Source organism: Myxocyprinus asiaticus, chromosome 34 (assembly GCF_019703515.2).
Source record: "Myxocyprinus asiaticus isolate MX2 ecotype Aquarium Trade chromosome 34, UBuf_Myxa_2, whole genome shotgun sequence".
Classification (NCBI taxonomy): Eukaryota; Metazoa; Chordata; class Actinopteri; order Cypriniformes; family Catostomidae; genus Myxocyprinus; species Myxocyprinus asiaticus.
In genome coordinates this window covers 7014220-7041757 of record NC_059377.1, presented here as the reverse complement: position 1 = coordinate 7041757, position 27538 = coordinate 7014220, and the positions used below count along the sequence as shown (strand labels likewise).

Below are 27538 nucleotides of genomic sequence, written 5' to 3'. Positions count from 1 at the left end.
GGAGCTGTAATGGACCTGGATGGTGTCTGTGGGTTGTGGACCTGACCATGGAGCTGTGGCAGATGTGGACCATGACTTAAATGAATAATTATATAATTAATAATTATTATGATTGTGGTGGTGGTTTTTGTTAATAATAAACATAATATTTAAAATTCAAATCAAATTATTAGGACTTTTTGTAGGTTATTTTATATTATATAATTATTATACACTTTATTACATGTAACCATACATTTTACACTGTATATAATTTTCTAACATCATATATAATTTATAAGAATTAAAAAAATAAAATATAATGTCATTGTCAGTGGTCTCTAGAAAGTTCTGCGCTCCTCTGCCCCCCCCCCCCCAATCTGTACACGGTAAGAACCGCCTCTTGAATCAGTCAGCTGATTGGTTCGTACATTTGTCATTCAAATTTATCTGATCTGATTGGTCATAAGGATGATGTGGGCGGCTCATGTAGCTAGGAAATGGTCAGGGCAACTCACCGGTGATAGCTTGACTTTAAGCGTCACATTTCATTTCAAGTTTTCTATCTTAGTTTTATTGGTAATAACTAGTGAATATGGGTGATGATGAGGAGAAATTCGATGGGATGTTGCTCGCAATGGCACAGCAGCATGAAGGTGGAGTGCAGGAGGTAAGCATGACTGCACATGCTAGTAGCTGTGCTAACTCATGCATGTTAGCTCAGTTCAGTGGAAAACAGCTTTTGTATTTACTCTTATTACAGGATGATTTGGTCTTTGTTAGTATTTGGCTTGATAGGATAACACATCACTATATTATTATTGTTTTACTGTTAATATGTTACACGCGAAATATGCGGTGCTAGAATGTTCCAATATGTGGAGACAGTGACTTAAAATCTACCAGACCTGTCATGCTCAGTAATGCTGTCTAGGTAGAAAGCTTAGTAGGTTTTGAATCACAACCCATGTGTATTTATGGAGACTATGTGTATTTGTTATTGTGCTATGAGTCTGTTCATTAAGGGTTTATAAAATTGGCCATCCAGACCAATTAACCTGAAATGTGTTGTACACAATGATAGTTTAACTTCTGTGATCTGTTGTGATTATGTCACTCTTGGCATCCTTTCATGCTGGTCTCATTTCTTCATGCAGTTGGTGAACACATTCTTCAGTTTTCTCCGCAGAAAAACAGATTTCTTCACAGGAGGAGAGCCAGGAGCTCCAGAAAAGGTGCAGTGAGAACAGGTTTTGTGTAAAGCTGCCAGATGTACTTGTATGAAGGAGGGTTATTTTAAAATGTATTCCATTACAAATAATGATTACTCAGTGAAAATGTAATCAGTAACTTAATCCAGTTACCTTAAGAAAATAATGTAATCAGATTACTTTACTTTTTGATTGCCTCAAGATCGCATATGTGAATAAAGTCAAGAGAAAAGCAATATGTTCTCGAAGACTGTTAATCATGCCTTCTGAATGCAAACAAACTGTGAGTAATGTAGCTATTATTATATATAAAGGAAAAAAACATGAAAGTAGGGACAGCGTCTTCTTATTAGAAAAGCAAAATATGTTCAAATGTAGAACAACTCAGCATTTTTAACCAAATCAGGTGAGTCCTCTATCTGTTACAGATAACAGTTTTTCTCATTAAGCAGATCGAGTTAGAACAGATGCACTGAATTATGTCTTGGTTAACATTAAACAAATTCTGACGGGATATACAGTACCTCAGATTTTAAAACACTACCAAGTTAAATTCTGCCATGTATTGCAGTTAGCATGTAGACTAATTGGCACTGACTGATCCTTAACTTCCGACTGAAATGGGTAGATCACAGGCTATCTTCTTCTTCTTCATCATTATTATTATTATTATTATTATTACTATTAATGCCTCCAGTTTCTGTCCTCTGCTTGCTCACGATCCACAGTCCAACATAACCAGCTAACATTTATGGGTGATTCTAAGTTTATGTTTAAGGAGGATTTTAAGTACAAATAATAAATAAATAAAATCTTGTTTTAAAAATTGATCGAAATAGATGTAACCCTTTTTAGTGTCTTGATTTAATTAATCCTACTTTCTATGAGTTTTAAAATGTTACATTTGCCAGGGGGTCTGGTTAGCTCAGCAAGTAAAGACGCTGACTACCACCACTGGAGTCACAAGTTCGAATCCAGGGCATGCTGAGTGACTCCAGTCAGGCTTTCTAAGCAACCAATTGGCCCGGTTGCTAGGGTGGTTAGAGTCATGTTGGGTTAACCTCCTTGTGGTCACTATAATATGGTTCTCGCTCTCGGTGGGGCGCATGGTGAGTTATGGGTGGATGCCGCGGAGAATAGCGTGAAGCCTCCACATGCGCTAGGTCTCCGCGGTAACTCGCTCAACAAGCCACGTGATAAGATGCGCGGAATGACGGTCTCAGACGCGGAGGCAACTGAGATTTGTCCTCCACCACCCAGATTGAGGTGAGTCACTACACCACCACGAGGACCTAGAGCTCATTGTTAATTGGGCACTCCAAATTGGGCAGAAAAGGGGAGAAAATCCCCCCCCCCCCCCCCCCCCATTTTTTTTTTTTTTTTTTTTTTTTTTTTTACATTTGCTAGTATTTCTCCCTCACCCATACTTTTGAACTGCTCTAAACAATACATTTATAATGTATTTGAGGGGGAGTGGTCGTTTCTCTGCTTCTATTCCTGCTCCCAAACAAAAACGATTGACAGATGGTTGGACGGCAAAATAAGGGAAAACTTATGACTAATTTTAGCTATCCTAGATAACGTGATTTTCATGTGGGTCTTACCTTTAAATGCTTCTTTAAATTATATGTCGGGTCCTTGGAAAATCACTGCATCTGCACAGCTGGAAGGTATAAATTGCACTGAACTGTAATGTTGTTTCCCGTTTCTCCATTGAAGAGATAAGAATGTCGGAATTTCCACAAAAATAGTCATATTTCTCCAGTGGCCATTGCGATGAAACGGCCCTTAATGGTTGACCTTGTTTTCCTCGAGAGCACAGTGTTGATGTGAGACAGGTGTTATTTGCGCATGCGACAGTAAGTGGTGCTAGATTCACATGAGTCACGAGAGAACCAGAACAGATCTCGAGCACGCATCTGATCATATCTGTACCACTATAATGCAAGCAGCGGTCTTTCTCATTTTATGTCCGGAGGATCTTTTTATTTTTTTATTTTTTTATATAAATACTTTTTTTTTAATCCTGCTAGTAATCTCAATTTTTACCAAATGTAACTGTAATCTGAATGCATTGTTTTTTTATGTGACTAACGGATTACAGTTACATAATTTTTGTATCCTGATTACGTAATGCCGTTACAAGTATTCCATTACTCCCTAAGCCTGCTTGTATGAGAATAAAGATTAGAAAACTAACATCCTGTCTGCTGAGTGATTCAAACCCATTTGACATTAATTATTCCATGGAATACAAAAGGAGATGTTTTCAAGAATGCTCATGCAGCTCTTTTCCATACACTGAAAATGAATGGAGTTTCAGACTGTGAAACTCAAAAAAGGGCGGAAATCACCATAATGTATCGTTAAAATAATCCTAGTGACCTGTACACTATATTCCTAATTTTCAGAAGTTGTACAATAACTTTGCAGGCTGAACTATTTGACTTACTCTGTTGGTTTTTTACTTGCACTGACAAAATTTTCAATGGCCACAAAGATGTTAACATATAATATTGTTTATGAAATGCTAAATGTTTTTAGCAACCTTAGTAACAATAAAGGCGCTATTAACTGAAAATATTTGGAACCATGGAGGCAGAAATTAAATTTTGCACAGAAACTTCATAAAAATGACTTTTTCTTTTGCTGTTTTCTTCAGCTGGTTAAAGAAGCATTTGCTCATCACAATCAGCTCGCCTTCAAAGTCCACAAGGAGAAACAGTTCAGACAGGACAAGGAGAAGAAAGAGAAGGCTGAGAGAGCTGCCAAACTAAAGAAAGAAGAGAATAAAAGGAAACAGGAAGCAGAGGAGCCCAGAATCAAAGAACTCACAGATGAAGAGGCTGAGAGACTGCAATCACAGTTAAATCAAGTGCGACCATAAATAAAGTGACCAATAAGTGACCGTTCAAAATAAGAGTAAATTACAAAAGGAGTTGAAGTACTTTTCCATTTTTAAGGAATTATATATATATATATATAATATATATACACACACACAGTACTGTGCAAAAGTTTTAGGCACTTGTGAAAAATGTTGCATAGTGAGGATGTCTTCAAAAATAATGACATAAATAGTTTTCATTTATCACTTAACATCAGTCAAAGTCCAGTAAACATAAAAAAGATATATCAATATTCAGTGTGACCACCTTTGCCTTTAAAACAGCACCAATTCTCCTACTTACACCTGGACATCTTGGTTGTTGACAGAGAGGATTCTCCACAGTTCTTCTATCTATTTAGGCTGTCTCAGTTGTTTCTGTCTCTCTTGTAATCCTAGACTGACTCAGTGTTCAGTGGGGGGCACTGTGGGGCAATGCCATCTGTTGGAGAGTGTCCTGTTCTTGTATTCTAATCTTTTCTATTTGCAAAATAAATGTTTGGGAGTCTAAAATAATTTTTTCCTACTGACACACTAAAGCTGAAGATATAAATAACCATCTTAAGACAAATGCTTTTGTGAAACATCTTATGTGCCTAAAACTTTTGCACAGTACTGTGTGTGTGTGTAATATATATATATATAAATAAATAATAACTATTGTGATGTATACCGTTACATTGATAAATTGCACTTTTCCCTACCCCTTCTTTATAATCAAATATCTACATATTAAACCACATTTGATTGTCTAATGTGTAGAAAAACAACATGGATAAAAAATAACATATTTATCGTTTTTTCATAAAATCTTTTTCCCTAACAGACAAAACAAGAGGAAAAGAAAGATTCTGAAGTAGCTGAGAAAAAAGATGTAGAAGCTTCTGAGAAAGCAGATAAAAAGGGGGTAAGTGAGTTTTTTCAGTATTAAATGTACTAGTTAGACTGAAATGATTGTGTGTATCTGAGCGGCTCTAGATAACTGACTGTTTCTCGCTGATGTGTTCATCCCAGTCTGACTCTGAGGGAGAGGAGGATGAAAAGGACAAAGACAAAATTAAGCCCAATACTGGAAACGGCGCAGACCTGGAAAACTACAGGTGGACTCAGACCCTGTCTGAAATAGATGTGAGTGTTGTTTTCACTCCCTGAATGAGTTGAGATGATTTCAGTCAGTCATTCAGATTGCACATAGGATTGTGCATCCATTATTAATAATTGTACATGGACAAAAGGTGAAGGAAATCTCTTTTAAAATATTATTCTCTTTTAAAAAGTGTATATAACATAATGAATTAAATATCACACTTTCAAAAAAAAAAAAAAAAAAAAATGCACAAAGCAATGCATCCCTATATACCCCTTCTCACCGAGTACGAAATTTGAGCAGATCATATTATTGTTAGGGATTGCACAGAAAATTTTAGGACGAAAACTGCATAAATGGCTGTTTTCGGCCGAAAAAGAAGAAAAAAAGGCAGAAAATGTTGGCTGAAAGTTTGAAAAGAAACTGTTACTTTAAAATCCAGTAACAAACACTCACATGGAGAAAAAGCATCGTTTATGATGCACATTCCCCAAGTCCACATCACCAGAAGTGAAGTAATCAATCTCTTGGTTATTAGCGCATTAGTGAAGAGCGTTTTCCAGTGCTCCAATAATGTGCATTAGCCGCAACTGTCAAGCTCCAATATGACATTAAAAGAAGAAAAAAGGCACCATTAAAGTAGTCCATGTGACTCGTGCATTATATTTAAAGTCTCTTAACCTCCTGAGACTCCCGTGTGACTTCTGTGTGCATTTTCCATTTCATTTTGATTTGTAAATAGAAGCACCTAATAAACTAAAAACTAAAAAAATTTCTAGAGCAAATAGTTTTCCTAAAAATGTATGTCCTCATATGTGGACAGTGAGACTAAGTTGTGAAATTTTAAGAAATACCAAGCTATAGAAAGTTAAAGTATAAAAAGTTGTTTTTTTTTTTTTTTTTTAAATAGTTTATGTCCAGGAGTGTTGGTTATTCATGTTTTTGAGACGTTATAGAGTGGTTCTCAACCCTGTTCCTGGAGCCCCCCAACACTACACTTTTTGTCTATCTCCCTTTCTGACACAACCAATTCAGGTATTGGAGTCTCCACTAACGAGCTGATGAGTTGAATCAGGTGTGTTTAATTAGGGAGAAATCCAAAATGTGTAGTGTTGGGGGGCCTCCAGGAACAGGGTTGAGAACCACTCTTATAGACATTATAGCTGATTTTCTAGAAAGATATATACATAATTCTGATTAAAAGTAATGACCAGCATCATCAAATCACTGCCAATCATGTTAAAATAAAATTTTGAATTATAAAATTCTGAATCTATGTACTGATTATCATTGTCCCATGTCTGCCAAACAGGTTGAGTGGTCCAAACATCATCTGCAACTGAACTGAAACTGAACTTTTGGTCAGATTTTAGGATGCACCCTTGCTCCCTATTTAGTGAATTTAACCCGTAAATGACTCCTTAGAGTGTCCTGAACAGTTTGCAATGGGTTTAAATGAATTTAAATTATGCGTTGCGTATAGCGAATCCAAAATGGTGAGTCCTCGCATAAGGCCGCAGGGTCGCACAGGGTTAAAAGTAGGGCTGGGCGATACAGCTAAAAAATACATCACGGTATAATGTTTCATATCATTCGGTATCGATAATTATTGATACATTTTAATAACCTTTTTTAAATAAAGACCAGTAGAAAAAAGGTTTGAATTTAACCACTGTATTTTTTATTTACCCACTCTATTAAGGCAAACAAAAAATTTATTTTCGTTTTAACAGTAAAAAAACAAAATAAAATGTAAACAAATATCTTAAGGCATTGTTGCTAACAGCTGCGGGCCGTGCATTGCTAACAGCCGCGGGCCGTGCATTTTAAGTCTAGGCCTTCAGTGCAATTCATGCCATTAAGGAAACACAGTTTCACAATGAATAAGACACCCTATGCCTTTGGGCATCATACATTGTCGCAGCTGACTAGTAATACCGATTGACATTTTAAAAAAACGTCCACGCACGAAAGCCAGAACTTGAAATTACACTTAATGCTCAAGCAAACCTAATTTTAACTGCAGCATGACTGTTTGTGAAATGAACGTCAAAAACGTTCATATGAATCTACCAAGGAGGTCTTTAATACCTGGAAAATTCTATTTAATAATATTTGAGATTTAAATGTTGTTTGCAATAAATTTCATTTCATCAGGGTACACGGTTATGCTGTGTTCCATTCAAGTTGGATGTGGGATATTACTACTTGATATCTCCGACCATAAATACATTCCATTCCCCGATATTCGGAAGACGACGTTTAAGAAAACAAAACTGCAACGCTCCCTTTAGCTTAGCAGGGGTTTGACTCTCATTAGAGATGTCTCCTAGCAACCCAACTGATAAACATTGCTGCAGCGCTAGCATTTGTGCTTCAGGTGTACGATTATCAAAAGAGATTATAATGTTTTATACACCTGTTTCTGCAGGCATTTGTTAAACAAGTTTTAATATCATTTAATGTGGAAACGAACTCATTTATAGATATTACTTAATAAAGTGAATGTTTATCACTTACTTTGTATATCTCCCCGAGTTGAGTGGAATGCAGCACTACTTTTCAAAACTTGATCCGACACTGAATGCTCAAGCAGCCTAATTTACACTTAGAAAACTCCTGATGTTGCTATAATAATGCAAAAAGCACTTACCAGTTTACTTGCAGTGAAAATCAGTCCCCCTTTCCTGTTTAATAAATTAAGCAACCACACAGTCATGCAGAACATCTCTTGTTTTTAAATCCATAAGGCGATAGCGGCAGTGATGACGATCTCGCGCTCTTCACTTTCAAATTACGTATATTACTTAGTGTGATTGCATCACTCAAGGCCAGCTAGAAGGCCTTGACTGGGACATATCCTAAAGATCACACCCACCAAGAACAAATAAATCAATCTGATTGGCTGATGAATCTGACAGTCTGACTTTAGTTGCTCATTCATTTGCACTGTTGAGGGATTCTGAAGAAATTCTGAAGGCCTGACGGGGTGGAGCTCAGACTCACGCTGCTTCGGGTATGCGATTTGTGAAACAGTTGTCACACTTCGTTTGTAAGCATCAAGGAATAAATTCTGACTGTATAAACTTTTCGTTTTTCTCTATTTGTTTGTAGATTAATTAAGTGGAAAGTGATTAAAAATACATAGGAATTAAGGTGATTGAGAATGAAAGGATGAAAAATATGTATTTATTTGGCATGTTAGGCCAGCAGAGAAGGCTTTGCTGGCACTGAGAATTGGCCACTGGTTGCCGAGTACCTATCCATCGTGGACTGCTTGTGGGTTGTTTGTTGAGGTGAGGTAGATGTAGGTCGTGGCGGATGACATGCTGCATATTCCAAAGGGTAGAAGCAGTTAAAGGGGACCTATTATGCAAAATTCACTTTTACATGGTGTTTGAACATAAATGTGAGTCGGCAGTGTGTGTACACAACCACCCTACAATGTTAAAAGTCCACCCACTCCTCTTTGTTATAATTCTATTAATCTAAAACAGTGTCTCAGAGTGATTGGTTTTCATTACGTTAGAGCAGGCCTCGCCCACGACTGTTGATGGTCTCCACCCTATTATCATAGATCCTCCCCTGAGTGATCTACACACAGTCCGGCATTTTTTTCCGGGCTGGAGCAGCTACGGTGAGAAGAATAATGTCTCAGCTTCGTAAGCGTCATAAGTGTTCTGTTGTTGGCTGTAAAAGTGAAAATAAGAGTCTTCATGTACTCCTGGCATCAGAGCCACTGAAGATTTGTAGTTTTGTTTTTGAAGCAAATGTGCCCCAAAACATACCAACATATTTGTGTATGTTTGTGCAAATCATTTTACACCGGACTGCTTTGTGAATGAGGGTCAATATAAAGCAGGATTTTCCAAATCTGTTCGTGTTCCAGCTTTATATCCTTAAGATGTAAGTATCGCACTTTATATTATGTGAATGTTTGCAAATCGCCTTTCCGAATGTGCTTGTTAGCTGATTCCACGGCTAAAGTTACCATTGTCTCTGAATGTATTCACGGAGACCAAGAGCTATGCCGTTATTTTTCCGGAAAGGGGGCGGGGAGTAGCAGCTCATTTGCATTTAAAGAGACACACACGAAAACGGCGTGTTTTTGATTCCACCCAAAAAGGGGTATTTTGAGCTGAAACTTCACAGACACATTCTGGGGACACCTGAGACTTATATATTACATCTTGTAAAAAGGGCAATAATAGGTCTCCTTTAAGGTGATGAAATAAGTTGCTTGTGTTTCCTTGGATGGGACATTTGTAATGCTTACACACAACGGTGTTCTGATGTTGGTCAGACATAAAGAAACCAAAAAACTGCAACACTGGCAAGCTGACATGTCCTTTTTTATTCACAATCTCCTCATCGCCGGCAGGCATGGCACTCATTTTCGCATGTGTTCATGTGTTGTGAAGTCACATGGCGATGGTGCAACCGAACCCCACACCAACGCAACTTGTTATTGGCTCATAGCACACTCCTTTAACAAGCCAAATGATAGGCTGTTTATGATCCAGGGACGGCGCACGCTTGAGGGTTGTTCATGCAACCAACCTTCATGTCTATTTACATTTTAATGCATATAAGTGAAACTATCGAGCGTTACATCGGAAAAAAATTATATAGTTTTTGATAAAGGTGTACCGTCGATAAATACAGATACCGTTTTATCGCTGTTATTTACCGTTTTATGGTGTGGTGGTGGCGTAGTGGACTAAAGCACTGAACTGGTAAGCAGAAGGTTGTTGGTTCGATCCCCACAGCCACCACCATTGTGTCCTTGAGCAAGGCACTTAACTCCAGGTTGCTCCAGGGGGATTGTCCCTGTAATAAGGGCACTGTAAGTCGCTTTGGATAAAAGCGTCTGCCAAATGCATAAATGTAAATGTATCGCCCAGCCCTAGTTAAAAGCGCTACTGTTTTTAGCACAGCTCCAAGTTCTTCCTGGAATGAACCATTAAAATAAAAGCTAGAGGGTTTTAAAGTTGAGAAATTATGACTGATTGTGTTATTGCATAATGTAACTTTATTATTGGGCTGGGAGTCAATGGCAGCCCTATGAACCGTACATAGGAAAATGATGAAATTTGGCACACTGATAGGGGTGGACATGAATAGCCCCTTTACCAAATTTGGGGTCTCTAGGTCATACTCTATAGCGCCACCACCAGTTCAAAATGCACTTTTCTTTTGCGTATATCTTTTGAACTGTTTGTCCTAGAGACACAATTAATTTTTTTCGGTTTGATTACTCTCTTCCTGATGATGGACCCTTTACATTAAAACTCCGCCCATTACAGTGGCCGCCATCTTGGATTATGATGTTTACAATTTAAACTTTTCATGTCCTTCAAACTTTGTCCAGACAATGGCTAAAAATAATCTTCATACCAAGCCGCACAGAACTGACCAGAAATCATTTAAATTTGTGCTACCGTTCAGAAATTATCCCAACGCAAAGTTAACAAGGTCGAGGTGAAAATTTATTTTAGGCTGTATCTCGGCAATGCTTTGTCCTATCGAAACGAAATTTGGTGTGCTACATCAGGACCATGATCTGAGGTAACATGCAAAGTTTGGTCACAGCGCCACCTATGGGTCAAGAAATGTCAAAATTGGCTATTTTTGCCCGTAACTTTTAAACCGTTTGTCCTAAAATTATGAGTTTGGTGACTTTGGATTCATTGGGTCACAAGGATATCAGTTTTTCCAACATTAGCCATATAACCTCTCCGCCATTTTGAATTTTATGAAAAAGTAATGTATATTTAAAACTATTTGCAGAGATGCCAAGTGCTACGATTTTGCCATAGCAGCTACTATTTTGGAGGGTAAAATATGGTGCTACGACGAAGGGTTTGATACTAAAAAAAAATATAAATATACATATACACACACACACACACACGTGCGTTATATATAAAAATATATACGTATAGCCTATAAATATACATACAAACCATTGTTTCAACAGGCAACTGTGTATGTGTTTTCCTGTCTATTTATATATACATATTATTCTTAATAATATATTTCACTGGCATTTTACCTAATGTACTAGTAGCGGTGAGCCGGGTTGCTTAGCCACTGTTGTAAGGGGTCCTAGAGGAACTGCCGCGCAAATGTTGCCTTTTATTAAAACAAGTCAAATCTCTGACTCGCATGCCTACTGTGAATATTGCCGGACTGACGTCTCAGTGAAACACGGTGGACGTCACGATTGCATCGTTCATGTAGGTACAAAAAAACATAAACAATTTGCTAAATCTATTGTAAATCATTAATCAATGCGTGAATTTGTAGTGAGTACAGGCGAAGATAATGCAGTGATAAAGGCAGAGACACTTTTTGCAGACTTCATTGTTTCGGATCATATCGGTCCACTTTGCAAAGCTGCATTTCCGGACTCGAACATCGGCAACAAGTACGGATCAGGTTGCACAAAAACCACCTCCATAATTGAAACCCTTTCAGATGACACGTTAAAGTCTTTAGCCTTGGAATTATCGCTGTGTTATTTTTCATTGAGCACGGATGGCAGCAGTGACACAACAACCAGTCAACTGTATCCAGTTGTAGTGAGATATTATGACTATGGATGTCATGTCCTGAGGGTACCTAAGCAGCTTGAAGACAGTGACACATAGTGGTCAAAATGCTAAAGTCAATTAAAACAAAACTTTTAATGTATCATTACTTCCTTATTCTAAGTCTTCTTAAATTGGCAGATATACATTTCTAAATGTGTTAATTATTTTTTATTATTATTTAAAACCTTATGCTCTAAGCTTGGAATGTCTCCTTTGGCACTTTTGAGCTGTGTCAACTGAACGGCCCAGTGGTTAACGCATTAGAATACAGGTCAAAAGGTTGTTAGTTCGAGTCCAGGTAAGAGCAGTTTTAAAATTTGTACTTCTGTTGAAATCTGAGTCCTCATATTGTGCTTACTACAATGTAGACTGTACTTTATTGCATAATTCCTGCTTTAATTTAAAAAAAAAAAACTAAGCTGTAACCATTTTCTCAGAAATAGTTGTAGACTTTCAACCAACAATGTCTCTTTTACATCAGCTCTGGGCTTCAGTTCAAAGGACTGGGTGAACCACGGTTCTATACCCACTTCAGCTGGTATAAACGTTGTAAATCTTTTGTGCCAGAGCTCTTTGCATTGTGCTTAGGGAATGGCTTTAGGGCTTGGCCCCGATCATTGCTGCTTGCAGCTATATTTATTATTATTATTGTTAAATTACAATGATGTTTAAATTGACTGAGTAGTGTGATATCCTTTTACAACAAAAATGAACATAAAAGAGATCCATTCCAGAGATCTGTTCCACATTCCAGGTCCATATTCAATGTGGGGAAAAAATTTGCCAATAGAACTGGCTTCACTGAAGATTTTCATTGGAATTACTGTTTATTTTGCTGCTGCATCATTCACTAGAGTAGTTAACAATAAAAATGTTCTTAATAGGCTACACATTTTTATGTAATTATTCTCTCTCTATTTTATAATTAAATGTGTAGTTACAGAAGAGTGGCTTTGTTGCAAACCTAATAATAACATTTAGAATTAGTTAAGTTATTCCAAAGTTTAAATTTAAATAATCAGTTTCGGTTTTCGACCCAGTGTGTCCAGAAGTTTCAGTTTCAGCCAAGAATTTTCATGTTGGTGCGTCACTAATTATTGCTTATATTGTTCAATGCATTGAAGTGACACTTTTGTGTTCTTAAGGCATACATGACCATCTGTCTCGCCAACACTATAGCACATACTAGATCTTTGTGAAAGGATATGTGAATAAAAATAATGCCATACTGCATTTATTTTGAACGTAGTAGCACGTTCAACCGAAACCAGTAGTTATTAATTTTAATAAATGTCATATACTATTATGTGGTTAAATGTGTGTTTAAGCAGTAAAGACATATATTGCATTTCTGCTGTATTTTGTTTCCTTTATATGCCAAATTTCATAGACTTAAGAAGTATTCAATAACCTTGTTACATGTCAGACAAATTCAAATACTAAAAGTTTAAACTGATTTTGTCAGTTGTTCAAAAAAGAACCTACATGTGTTTACTATAAACAATAGGTCTTACATATAGCCTTTATTTACACTAATAAATATTAATAAATGATAATGCTTAACAGGTAATTAAAACCACAGGGCTGCTGCTCATAGTCATCACTAAAATCTGCTTGTCTGAAGATGTGTGTGTTGTGTGACATCACAATAATTTGTCCTACTGTGATGACCTGACCATTTTTTGGATCATGTATCCAGAATCGGCATTCCAGGTAGACATGTCCCTTTTATTTTGTTGGTCTTTTGAATACAAGGGACGGTATGATAAAGGCCATAGCAGCAAAAAAAAAAAGAAGTGATATGGCAAGCAGTTACTGATAAAAACACTTTTTACAGTTTTAATTTGAGCGTTCTATTCCAGGATAGTAACGACATATGTGGTTATATTTAGCATTAAAGCACGTGGATGACCAGAGCACTTTTTTTTTTTATTCAGATGTGTGCTTGTTTTTCAAGAATTATAAAATTTTGCATCAGCGTGGTTGTGAATAGTTTTGGTGCAAATAATCATTTACTAATTTTCATACTGTTTATTTGGGTTGGATTTGGCATGAACAGGCCTTTATTCTGGATGGACAAAAAGATGAGAACACATTTGAATCATAAACCATCAGTTTCATTTTGCAAACCTGCTCTGATTGGATTGTGGTCAAGTCATATTTATTTGTTTATTGCTTTTCACAACATGCATCGTTTTAAAGCAGCTATACAGAAAATTATGCTGTTACAGAAAATTATGCTGGAATGTCTTAAAGTCCTCATTGAGCAATTTATATGAAAACGATTGAAAACCATGCCTTAAAAATAATTTTCCTTTAGGCCCCAAGTGAGCAATTGACTGTGGCAAGGAACACAAAACTCCATTTAAATGTTAGTTAATGTAGAAAAAACCTTGGGAGAAACCAGGTTCAGCTGGGGGAGCCAGTTCCCCTCTGGCTAAACAGCATGAATATAATGCCAATATTAGTTGTCTGTGTGTAATACAAGTCAATTGAGTAAACTGAGTAGATGTTGATGGCTAATGATTAAAACTAAAGGATACTGATCGAACTGTAAGATTAATGATTAAGTGTCTAGGAGTCTCTCCCAAATTGATTGTGGCGTGCACATAGATGCAGTGTCCTTTTAATTTGGCTGATGGAAGGCTTTAGTTGGCATTAATTTGTCTATTTATTACATTTTAAGAGAGTTAAGTCCATCCTATGTTGATGCAGCTAGAGGTCAGTGAGGTGTGCCTCACAGACCGGCTGGAAGCTTATGGTAGTTAATTTACGGTGAAGTCCATCTTAAGTCCAAGGTCCAGGCAGTGGCTAGTGAAGTATCCCTTGTTGTACGGTTGGAGTTGGCAGCAGCTGTCTGGTTGGCACAGGCTGCAGTTAGTTTATTTATATAGCACATTTCACACACAGCGGTAATTCAAAGTGCTTTACATAAAAATGCTAAAGAAAATACAAGATACATAATAAATAATAGTAGTCATCGCTTAGCGACACATAGCCATGGGAGTGGGACATCGTGCTGGACCGGAGCTAGATTTGGCAGGCTCTGGATGAGACCGGGAAACGAATAGAATAATATTAGCGTTGATGCCATTCACTTTAATGTAGAATTAAAGAATGTGAGAAGTGTTTCCAGTTCCGGCAGACCTGACTAATGCAGCATAACAATGGGTTGGTGGATAAATTAGTTGTATGCCTGGCTGAAGAGATGAGTGTTTAGTCTATACTTAAACTGATAGAATGTGTCTGAGTCCCAAACAATATTAGGAAGGCCATTCCATAGTTAAGGAGCCAAAAAAAGAAAGTATCTACCTCCATTTGTAGATTTTGTAGTACTATCAACAAGCGGGGCTTTTGTGATCGTAGTGAACATGATGGATTATAGTGCGATAGAAGGTCGCTTAATTTCTAGGAGCTAGACCATTCAAAACTTTAAGTAATTAGCAGAATTTTTAAACTGGTATGAAACTTAACTGGTAGACAATGTAATGATGTTAAAATTGGGCTGATATGATCATATTTATTGGTTCTAGTCACACTCTAGCTGCATTTTGAACCAATTGAAATTTATTTATTGAACCTGCAGGACATCCACCTAGTAGTGCCTTAAAGTAATCTTCAAGAAACATAGAGCATGTGTCATAATTTAGCAATATTTCTGAGGTGGAAGAATGCTGATCTACAAACATTGGAAATGTAATTTTTAAAGGAAAGATTGCTATCAAACATAACAGCCAGGTTCTTTACTGTAGAAGATAATATAACGGTACATCCAATGAGAGACAAATGATCTGTGAAAAAATGTTGTAGTACTCGAGACCAGACTCTGTCTTGACACCATATTTTTAGAGTCTTGGCCCTTCTAAAAATAAACCATGAGTGCTTCTACTTATCTGACAAATATTTCTCTCTCTGATAATATCAATGATTATGATGTGTGTCCTGTATTTCTGTCGGCTATGTAGAATCAGAACTAGTGATGTCAGATTCACAAATTCACTCTAACTTGGAACATTGGAAAATTTCATCAGGTCTCAAAAAATATAAAGCTGAGTATTGTCGCCATAACAGTGAAAACTTATTCCAGGGTTCCTGATAATGTCTGCCAGTGGAAGCATGTACGAGGAGAAAAGCAGAGGACCTAATACCTAATACTAAGTCCTGCGGCACTCCATACTTCTTGATCTGAAAAAAAAGTGGTAGCGATAAGATAAATAGGACCTAAACCATGGTAATACCTGTCCACAAATGCCAAAATAATTCTTATGCCTTTGCACGAGAATGTCGTGATCTATGGTGTCGAAGGCAGCACTAAGATCTAAAAGCACTAGAAGAGGGATGCAGCCGCGTTCAGATGATAAGAGCAAGTAATTTCTAACTCCAATAAGTGTAGTCTCTGTACTATGATGGGGCCCTAAATCCTGGCTAAAATTCCTTACATATACCATTTCCTGTAATGGGAATGGAATGGAAGTGTTCTCTGTGAAATCACTCTATAATTTGCCAGCTCTCCCATGGATCAAGCTGTGGGTTCTTGGTAAGCAGTTTATTAACTGCCAGCCTGAAAGTTCTGGGTACATGTTCTAAATATAGTGAGGAGTTAATAAAATTAAGATGATCTGAGATTACAGGAAACACCTCTTTCAGAAGCTCAGTGGGTATAGGGTCTAGCATACATATTGTTGCTTTTGATGCTTTAATAAGTTTTGTTAGTTTTTCCTGACCTATAACAGTGAAGGACTTGCTCGTAGGAAATACTATGAAACACTGTCTTCTATAGAGCTGTGGTAGATGGTTGCATAATTCCAATTTTCTTTCTGATGGTCTCAATTTTATTAGTAAAGAAATTAATAAAGTCATTACTGCTGTGCTGCGAGGTAATATCTGGTTCAGTCAAAGCTTTGTTCCTTGTCAATTTAGCCATGGTACTGAATAAACACCTAGGATTGTTGTGGCTATTTTCTATGAGTTTACTAAAATATGCAGACCTGGCAGCTTTTAGAGCCTGTCTGTAGCTAGAGACACTATCCTTCCATGCACTGCGAAATACCTCTAATTTTGTATTCTTCCACTTGCGTTCCTAGAAGAGGAACCCGATTCATACACAACATCTCTCATTGTGTCCCATTATTTCCTCTCACAGCTCATTGTGCCTATCGATGTGAACTTCCGTCTGAAGGGGAAGGATGTGGTGGTGGATGTACAGCGGCGTTCACTGAAGGTCGGATTGAAGGGTCACCCACCCGTCATCGACGGACAGCTGTTCAATGAAGTGAAGGTGGAAGAGAGCTCGTGGCTCATAGAGGATGGGAAATTGATCACGATACATTTAGAGAAGGTAAGGCTGAAAATACGTATAGATGTCTTTGTTTGAGTTTGGGATTTACACTCTGACTAATGATAAGCACATTTATTCCAGATAAACAAAATGGAGTGGTGGAACAGGTTAGTGACCACAGACCCTGAAATCAACACCAAGAAAATCTGCCCAGAGAACTCAAAGGTGAGCAACAAATATCACAGCCAGGATTGGGCACTTATGTTAGAGTTGATTTTAAGAAACCTTTTCAAGCTTATCATTCTTTTATCTAATAGCATCTTATTAATATAAGACAAAATGATTAATCACATCCTTTCCACTTTTGTCATGATTTAAAAGCTGTCAGATTTGGATGGAGAGACACGCAGTATGGTGGAGAAGATGATGTATGATCAGAGGCAGAAGTCCATGGGTCTACCCACCTCTGAAGAGCAGAAGAAACAGGATATCCTGAAGAAGTAAGAATAATAAATAACCCCACTCACCTTACTTTAACAGTCTGCCTATATGCCTTAGTAAATAGCTTGAAAGAACAGTCAGTTTTGATTACTGATTGAGATGAACATAGATTAATATAAATCCAGGACTGTGTTACATCAGTTAATTCTATTTATAGAGCCCATTTAAGTATTTTATTTGAAGAAGAGCCGAGCCATTTATTTCAAGAAAACCTTGAAAAAGTCTTCACAGGGCTTATTTGGCGTCATGTGTCATTAATTAGTGAGTCTAGAGTTCTAAAATGGAAAAATAAAAACCCCATCGTAAACCACTGTAATAGTAATCGATACAACTCATGCATTATATTCCTGAAGTCTTCTGAAGACATTCAATCACTTTGTTTGATGAATAGAACAAAATTAAGTCATTATTCACTCTCAAATCAAATCATTAATAAAATATGGTGGCTCAACTGTTGAAGCCTATCATTTTATTTAATTTGTTACTAGAAAATATGGCTATTAAACGTTTTGAATTTGTTGAAATTTATTATATTTTCATTTGATTAAAGCTGTACAGTATGTATTTAATTAAACACAATATGATCATAACATTTAATTAACAAATTTAACATGGAATCCAGAAAAATTTAAACAGAAAAGGCATAATTTGTATCTATAAGACTTTATGCAGTTCTTTTTGTCAATAATTTTCTGTGTAATTTCATCAAAAATCTGAGTTTTTTTACTTTGTTGCCTAAGTATTGAGTTAGTATTGATACCGAGGTACCAGGGCTGGTATCGTACCAAAGCCAAAATTTTGGTATTGGAGCAACCCTAGAGCCTACATTTCCAAATAAGAGTCCCTGGTGTATTTCAGCCTTTAAAGTTAAAATTTCTAAAATTCCGCTATGAATCAAATTAAAATCACGATATGTCCTAGTGTCATTATAAAACCGCAAAATTTAATTGAAAAATATATAATCTGAGTGTGCTGCATGCTTCAAAATGAATGAGTAAAGCTGGCCTCTCATACACTAAAAACACTGCATCATGATCGTCACGCACGCTCTGTCTGTGTGCGTGTGTGTGTGGTAGATGACAGAGAGCAGAACACTCTGAAGCACACAGCACATACATACTATATATTTATTTAATTGAATCGCAGCTTTTTGGGTTTAATCACATGCGTTTTAACAGAGCTCCTGTAGAACCTGTAATAATTTAACTTTACAACAGCATTCTAAGTCCAAAACCTTATGGTATTCACTACGCTCGCTGCAAATAAACATAAAATAGACACCAGACTAGTATCACCATTGTGGATGGCAGCGAATCTCCACAAATACAAGTACTCTGGCCCCTCTGGTGTAAGGCCTGAAACCTTGGGACTGTGTGCCACAGGCAACCCCCAGCTGACCTGCTACTTCCATGGGCAAATTGAAGATATAAACATAGATTTTGAAGTGATAAAAGCAGACATCCTCTCCTCTCTGAGGTCAGATATATAATCTGTAATAAAGCAAGAGCTAAAGAATGCACTAGCTGAAAATTTTGACACACTAAAAAGTGAGCTACAGGCAGTGAGGGCAGAAATTGTGAGCAGTGCTACTGCTACATGCTCCAAAATTGAGCAAATAAAAGAGAACATTAAGGACTTTGAGGGGAGCGCTAAACATGGTCAGACGAAGTGGTTACTCTCCAGACCACAGTAACTAAACTTAAAAACCAAGTGGAAGATTTGAAAGAAAAATGTGAGGATATGGAAGGATGGATGAGGAGAGGGAATATTCATATTGTGGGGGTCCCTGAACAACCAGGAACAAGTTCACCCACAGCAGTATCCAACCTGCTGAGAGAGATGCTGCAATTGGGTAGGGATGTGAAAATCGACCGCTCACACCGCAGCCTTGCACAGAGGAAGCCGGGAGACAAACCCTGTGTCATGTTTGCAAAGCTGCACTACTATGGAGATTGCATGGAGATTTGAAGAAAAGCTAGAGATCAAGTCCCGCTCAGCCACAACGGAAACCAAATTGCCATCTTCCCTGACTATACAGCCAACGTCACCAGGGCGAGAGTGGCCCTCATCGATGTCAGAAAAACACCCCGGGGCCGGCGAGGTGTTCGGCACGGTCTGCTCTTCCCTGCCAGACTCTGAATCTTGCATAACGGAGAAGAAAAGGAGTTCCGGAACGCATCCAAGGCAATGAACTATGTGAAGAGGAAAATTATCCCAGAGATACAGACTGACGCCTGACAAGCATATGCCTAATCTTTGAGGAAAGGGACATTGCTCAAAGTATTTGAGCCCCTCAGATTTCTTCACTCCTCTCTTCTCGGAGTAATTTAATTTATGCCTTAATTTATCCAGCTCAACTGACCATTATAATCATAGACTTCAGCATGGTGCTGGATAAGACAATACAGTGTTGAGTATAAAATGAGGGTGGAGGAGAGTGTGGGCAGGCATACATGTGCAAATTATTCTGTGTGTCGTAGTTTTACACATGACAGGAGAAGACTGCATAACTCCATAGAAATGTATGTTTATTTAAATTGCTTTCAATAAGCAGATTCGACCTATTCAGTGCCTTGCATTCCCCTCTCCTCTGAGCCTTAATTATCATACCCACAGGGTAAAATCCAAGTGCCTTGCATGTAGTGACTATGAGCACAGTTAAGGACTCTGCACAGTTAAGAATGAACTGCTATTATTCACATGCTGTTGTAGCCATATATTCACTTCTTGTTTTGGTGGTTCTGTAGGAATGTGTGTGGAGGTATATTCGATAACCTTTTATCCATATCTTGATCTTAAGCACAGGCAATCAGTGGCACAAAAAACAGTCTTAGTAGCTATTTATTGGGACATACAGGACTGTTCTTATAGATGCCTGTTCTTGTGCAGTTCGGGACCAGTTCCCTAAAAATACCTGGATACATTTAAGTTCTTGAGTTATAAGAATATTCTCTTATTCTCTTAGTTCTGTCTATGCAGGTCCCATTGTTCACCTGGGATCTCTCAATGTTAAGGAAAGTGGTGAGAAAAGGTTTTTTCTCGTGAACACAAACTTGCTAATATGTTAGCTTTAAGAATTGAAACATCTACAGTTGAAGTCAGAAGTTTACACACACCTTAGGCAAGTACATTTAAACTCAGTTTTTCACAATTCCTGACATTTAATCGTAGAAAACATTCCCTGTCTTAGGTCAGTTAGGATCACTACTTTATTTTAGAATGTGAAATGTCAGAATAATAGTAGAGAGAATGATTTATTTCAGCTTTTATTTTTTTCATCACATTCTCAGTGGGTCAGAAGTTTACATACACTTTGTTAGTATTTGGTAGCATTGCCTTTAAATTGTTTAACTTGTGTCAAACGTTTTGGGTAGCCTTCCACAAGCTTCTGACAATAAATTGAATATTGAATAGAGGGAAGATTTATTTAGCTAAATGGCTCTATAGATGGTATAGATGTCTCACTCATGAATGTATATGCACCAAATGAAGATAAGCCTGATTTTATTGGAACAGTTTTTAATGCAATAACACAGCATAGCTCTGGAATATTATTAATTGGGGGAGATTTCAATTGAATTATGTCAGTTTATGGATAAACAACCTATTTCCAATACCCCACTCTCTTGAGTAAGATGCTAAAATACCAATCTTCTGTGCTAAGACTTGTGGATGTGTGGAGAAGCAAATATCTAAATTGTAGGGATTTTACTTTTTACTCCCATAGACATGCATCCTACTCTAGAATAGAGTACTTTGTCACTCTGAAGGCTGAGCTTCACAGAATTGCCGATATGAAGATATTGCCAATGACAGTCTCGGACCATTCACCCATGGAATTGTTATGGGACATAGGATATAGTCCAACTTCCAAACAGTGGAGACTAAATGCATCTCTCCTTAATGACAAAGAATTCATTACTTTTATCACAACAGAGCTTAAATTATATACAAGTACAAATGATTCCACAGAGTTATCGCCATTTATAGTATGGGATTGTGCAAAAGCCTACATTAGAGGCCGGATTATTTCATTCGCAAGTGCCAAGAAGAGAGGGAAGGAGTCTAGACAAATAGAATTGGAACAAACAATTAAAAATCTGGAACAACAACATAAACCCCAAATTCAATGTTACTAAATAAACTAAAAGATGCCCGAAGAGAATATAATAGTATTGAATAATATAAAATATTGAAGGCAATTTAAGATTTACTAACCAAAGATATTATGAACATGGTAACAGGGCAAGTAGATTATTAGCATTTAGATTAAGAAAGCAAAGATCCGCAAACATTGCACAGAAAATAAAATCTAGTAACTCTACCAACCCCCTTACCAAACCAGATGAAATTGCTGAAACCTTCACAGGATTTTATAAATCACTATATAAAAACACAGATACCTGTTCTGATGATAGCACTCTGGCATCATTCCTAAAGAATATAAAACTATTTGAATTAACAGAGTCAATGGCATAGGATCTGGATGGGCCTATTAAGGAATGCGAGATAACAGAGACAGTCTCCATGTTGAAAAACAACAAAAGTCCAGGACTTGTTGGTATATTAATGAATTCTACAAAAGTTTTAAAGAACTAATATGTCTGCTTCTACTAAAAGCATATCATTATGCGCTGCAATCAGGCACGGTGGCCCCCTTATGGAGGGAAGCAACCATAGTATTAGTTCACAAAGAGGGTAAAGATCCTGCTGAATGCCAATCATATAGACCCATCTCATTGCTGAACAGTGTTATACGCATATTAACTGCTTTTTTTTTTTTTTTTTTTTTTAGCTAAAAGGGTAAATAAAATTATTAATCAAATTATACATCTGGACCAAACTGGATTTATTTCAGGGAGATATTATGGGGATAAGCTTTGCAGAATATTAAATATAATGAGCTATACAAAATCCAAAGGGGAGAAGGCATTGTTTCTCACCTATCACTTGATGAACATAAGGCATTTGACCTTGTGTCCTGGCAGTATTTATTCCAAACTCTTGAACAGTTTACAGTAAATTCGGTCCCAATTTCATAAGGTAGGTACAAACAATCTACTCAAGCCCATTCGCATCTGTTAAGAGTCAATGGAAATAGATCCGAGAGCTTTGCCTTGGAACGTGGTTGTAGGCAAGGATGCTCTCTGTCGCCCCTATTTTTTGCAATCAGTATTGAACCCCTAGCCCAATTCATTTGGGATGACAGATCAGTTAAGGGCATCACAATTAGAGGAGAAGAACATAAGTTGTCGCTATATGCCGATAATGTCCTTCTCTTCCTAACAGAACCTGAAACAACAATTCCACATTTAAAAAAGCTAATTTTTCAGTATACTACTCTGGATATAAAGTGAACATGGATAAAACTGAGGCCATGGATGTCAGTGACCAAATTTCAAAACAGACCAAATTCATGAGTAGGTTTAAATGGCTTAAGGATGGTTTTAAATACCTAGGTATCTTTATTCCCTCTTCTTTAGGTCAATTATTTGATGTAAAAATATTAGCGAGGATCTGGATTGTTATTCGGCTCTCCCTCTTTCTCTAATTGGCCGTGTTGAATCTGTGTGCATGAATGTTCTACCAAGGTTAAAATCTACATTCAATATGCTGAATAAAATCATTTAAAAATTCATATGGCAAGGAAAACAACAAAGAACACACCTTAAGACAGTACAATTATCTAAACCAAATGGGGGGCTGGGATTTCCAAATTTCAGGTATTACTTCTAGGCTGCACAACTGAGGCCCCTGATCTCATGGATGATCGATCACACATACACTCGATGGATCGACATTGAAAAGAGCCTTTCTCTTAAGGTAGTACCGTTTTCAGATGTGTCCTTAAAAGAGGTTCAAATGGGAGAGTGAACTAAAGTCACGTTAAAAATCTGGAAAACTATACAAACATTATTTGGCCTGTCTAAGAAAATGTCATCAGAAGTTAGTATAGGCTATCTGAAGGGCTTTGTACCCGCAGATGCAGATTTCAAAAGTGGTCTCATTACTGGCTATTTGCATCAAATGTTCCACAATGGTGAACTTGAATAATTTGAACAAATAAGAAATGAGTTTACACTCCCAAGGACTGTTTTTTTTTTTTTTTTTTTTTTTTTTTTAGATAATTACAACTGAGACATTTCCTTACAACACATAAGGAACTAGAAAATGTAAAAAGAAAACCCTCCCCAATATAACTTTTTTTTTTATTTTATTTTTTATTAGAATTACAAACCGGACATGAGGCTATGAAAATAATTTCCAATGTAAACCGAATATTTCCGTCTATGAATCCAAATAACACTTTACAAATAAAGGAGAAATTGGAGGCTGAAATGGACAATTATTTCTCCCCAAACTTGGGAGGGGGCATGTGGGGAGGCACATTTAGTGACCAGTTCTAATATCTGGAGGGAGTTCAAATGGAAGATAAGATATTTCCAGACTCCACAAATAACAGCAAAATGGAGTCCGGCCAGTTCAGACAAGTGCTGGAGAAAATGTGCACAATAAGTTGGTAATCACACCCATATTCTGTGGTCATGCCCAACATTTTTTACAAAATTATTGGAAGGATGTATTCAGCGTTCTAAAAGAAATCTTCCACTATGAGATTCCCAAAGATCCCAAAGTAGTCCTTCTTAGTGTGCGTCCAGAAGGCTTAAAGTTTAGAGCTAAAATGTATTTGCTGCATCTTACTAGCAGCCGCTATTAAGTGTATCACATTCAGATTGTTAAAACCTGAGCTTCCATCATACAACGTTTGGATTTAAAAAGTGTGGGTGCTGTATGAAATGAAAAAAATCACATATGTAATTACAAATTCAGAAGCCAAAATTTTTAAAGAGATGGACCCCTGTAATGCCTTTATTAATGCAATAAGATAATTCATTAAATGTCACACTTGTTCTAACATATAATTAATATATACAGGTGCATCTCAATAAATTAGAATGTCGTGGAAAAGTTCATTTATTTCAGTAATTCAACTCAAATTGTGAAACTCGTGTATTAAATAAATTCAATGCACACAGACTGAAGTAGTTTAAGTCTTTGGTTCTTTTAATTGTGATGATTTTGGCTCACATTTAACAAAAACCCACCAATTCACTATCTCAAAAAATTAGAATATGTTGACATGCCAATCAGCTAATCAACTCAAAACACCTGCAAAGGTTTCCTGAGCCTTCAAAATGGTCTCTCAGTTTGGTTCACTAGGCTACACAATCATGGGGAAGACTGCTGATCTGACAGTTGTCCAGAAGACAATCATTGACACCCTTCACAAGGAGGGTAAGCCACAAACATTCATTGCCAAAGAAGCTGGCTGTTCACAGAGTGCTGTATCCAAGCATGTTAACAGAAAGTTGAGTGGAAGGAAAAAGTGTGGAAGAAAAAGATGCACAACCAACCGAGAGAACTGCAGCCTTATGATTGTCAAGCAAAATCGATCCAAGAATTTGGGTGAACTTCACAAGGAATGGACTGAGGCTGGGGTCAAGGCATCAAGAGCCACCACACACAGAGGTGTCAAGGAATTTGGCTACAGTTGTCGTATTCCTCTTGTTAAGCCACTCCTGAACCACAGACAACGTCAGAGGCGTCTTGCCTGGGCTAAGGAGAAGAAGAACTGGACTGTTGCCCAGTGGTCCAAAGTCCTCTTTTCAGATGAGAGCAAGTTTTGTATTTCATTTGGAAACCAAGGTCCTAGAGTCTGGAGGAAGGGTGGAGAAGCTCATAGCCCAAGTTGCTTGAAGTCCAGTGTTAAGTTTCCACAGTCTGTGATGATTTGGGGTGCAATGTCATCTACTGGTGTTGGTCCATTGTGTTTTTTGAAAACCAATGTCACTGCACCCGTCTACCAAGAAATTTTGGAGCACTTCGTGCTTCCCTCTGCTGACCAGCTTTTTAAAGATGCTGATTTCATTTTCCAGCAGGATTTGGCACCTGCCCACACTGCCAAAAGCACCAAAAGTTGGTTAAATGACCATGGTGTTGGTGTACTTGACTGGCCAGCAAACTCACCAGACCTGAACCCCATAGAGAATCTATGTGGTATTGTCAAGAGGAAAATGAGAAACAAGAGACCAAAAAATGCAGATGAGCTGAAGGCCACTGTCAAAGAAACCTGGGCTTCCATACCACCTCAGCAGTGCCACAAACTGATCACCTCCATGCCACGCCAAATTGAGGCAGTAATTAAAGCAAAAGGAGCCCCTACCAAGTATTGAGTACATATACAGTAAATGAACATACTTTCCAGAAGGCCAACAATTCACTAAAAATGTTTTTCTTATTGGTCTTATGATGTATTCTAATTTTTTGAGATAGTGAATTGGTGGGTTTTTGTTAAATGTGAGCCAAAATCATCACAATTAAAAGAACCAAAGACTTAAACTACTTCAGTCTGTGTGCATTGAATTTATTTAATACACGAGTTTCACAATTTGAGTTGAATTACTGAAATAAATGAACTTTTCCACGACATTCTAATTTATTGAGATGCACCTGTGTATGTATGTATATATATATATATATACTTTTTTCTTTTTTTTTGTGTGTGTCACCAAATGTACTTGGATGTTTTCATTTATTGTATAATGCATTTGATGTACCTAATGTTGGGTACATAAAATGTCCTGGAAAATAGTGCCTTGAAAAGAGTGGGAACCCTGATGTAGCCAGGGTCAGGTTTTTTAAAAGCAGTCATAAAGTAATTTGATCAGTCTCTTCCTGTCGGTGAGAGTTCCTGGACTGACACTCATGTCCTGTTGACACATCCATGATCAAAAAATTACATCAGTGGTGTAAAATGTTTAAAGGCAAAGCCATTGATATTTTTGTGTATTTTGTGCATGGATATGATACCTCAAATTGTGTGGCTTATTGAGGACATGTGTGCTATTTTTGAAGTCATTAGAAATTCGAATTTTAAAGTCAGCAGATTTTTAAATTGACATTGTTTCCTTGTCCACAAGAGGGCACAATGAATAAATATAACTTTAGTAGACAGGTCTTGTTGTTGCACTGATGCCACAGTATACTACTCCAGCTTCATAATAACAGCGATACTACAGTGTTTTTCATTCATTACAGTTGTATGTACGGTAGCAATATTCCCAGATAATACTGGTATTCAGCTGAACTTGGTGGTAAAGTGGCTCATTCCAGCCCCAGGCAGAGGCTGTTCAAAAAGAAAGCGCACAACAGAATGGAACAGAACACGAAGAACCTTTCCTGAAAAAGTGTTTTAAAAGCCCATTGCTTAATCTGAGAAACGCTGATAAGAGAGCAAGATGCAACTGCCAAAGACCTCCACCTAAGGGGCTGTTCAAACCAAACGCTTTTGCAAACATTAAGTAAACCGTTTGTTTTTCTATGTAAACATTAGCTAGACAAACGTCTTTGATCATTTTATCTCTTTTTGTTTGTTATATGCCGTGTCCAAAAAACAAAAAAAAAAACTTTAAAAAAAGCATCTTGAGACACCTGCGTGTATGTACATTTTTATCTTAAATTTGACAAATTCGATTTTCGAATTTTAAATTGACATTATTTTGGGACCACACACCCTCATTGAAATTACATTTGGCTCAGTCTAGATTAAATCTGTTCAGTCCTAGAAGTTTATTAAAGTTCATAGTGTTAATGTCTGACTGATGATGATTATTGTTGCATGTGTTTGATGTGATTGCAGGTTCATGGCTCAGCATCCTGAGATGGATTTCTCTAAAGCCAAGTTCAGCTGAGAGCTGTATAATCACTTATACTGTAAACATCACTGTACATGAGATCCAGAACTCCTCTTACTCTCCTGTATTTCTTGTCTCTTCCATCCTGCTCATTTGATCAGTTTGTTTTTGGTCAGATGACTTTAGCACCTACAATTTCACTGTTGTGATGTTGAAAGTGTTACAATGCTTCGTACACCGTGTCTTGCTTTTTTGTTGTTTTTGTCTTTTTTTTTTAATAAAAAAATCAGCATTGAGCTTTTAA

At 37.2% G+C, this 27538-nt stretch overlaps 1 protein-coding gene across 1 annotated transcript; it reads left to right on the top strand.

Annotated features, from left to right (window-relative positions):
• Nucleotides 1-457: 457 nt before the first annotated feature.
• Nucleotides 458-27538, top strand: LOC127425714 (nuclear migration protein nudC-like). The gene is made up of 9 exons (XM_051671970.1): nucleotides 458-649; nucleotides 1137-1214; nucleotides 3853-4065; nucleotides 4904-4984; nucleotides 5092-5205; nucleotides 16904-17098; nucleotides 17180-17263; nucleotides 17420-17538; nucleotides 27240-27538. The coding sequence occupies exons 1-9, from the start codon at nucleotides 575-577 to the stop codon at nucleotides 27289-27291; spliced, it is 1011 nt and encodes a 336-aa protein (XP_051527930.1). The 5' UTR covers nucleotides 458-574; the 3' UTR covers nucleotides 27292-27538.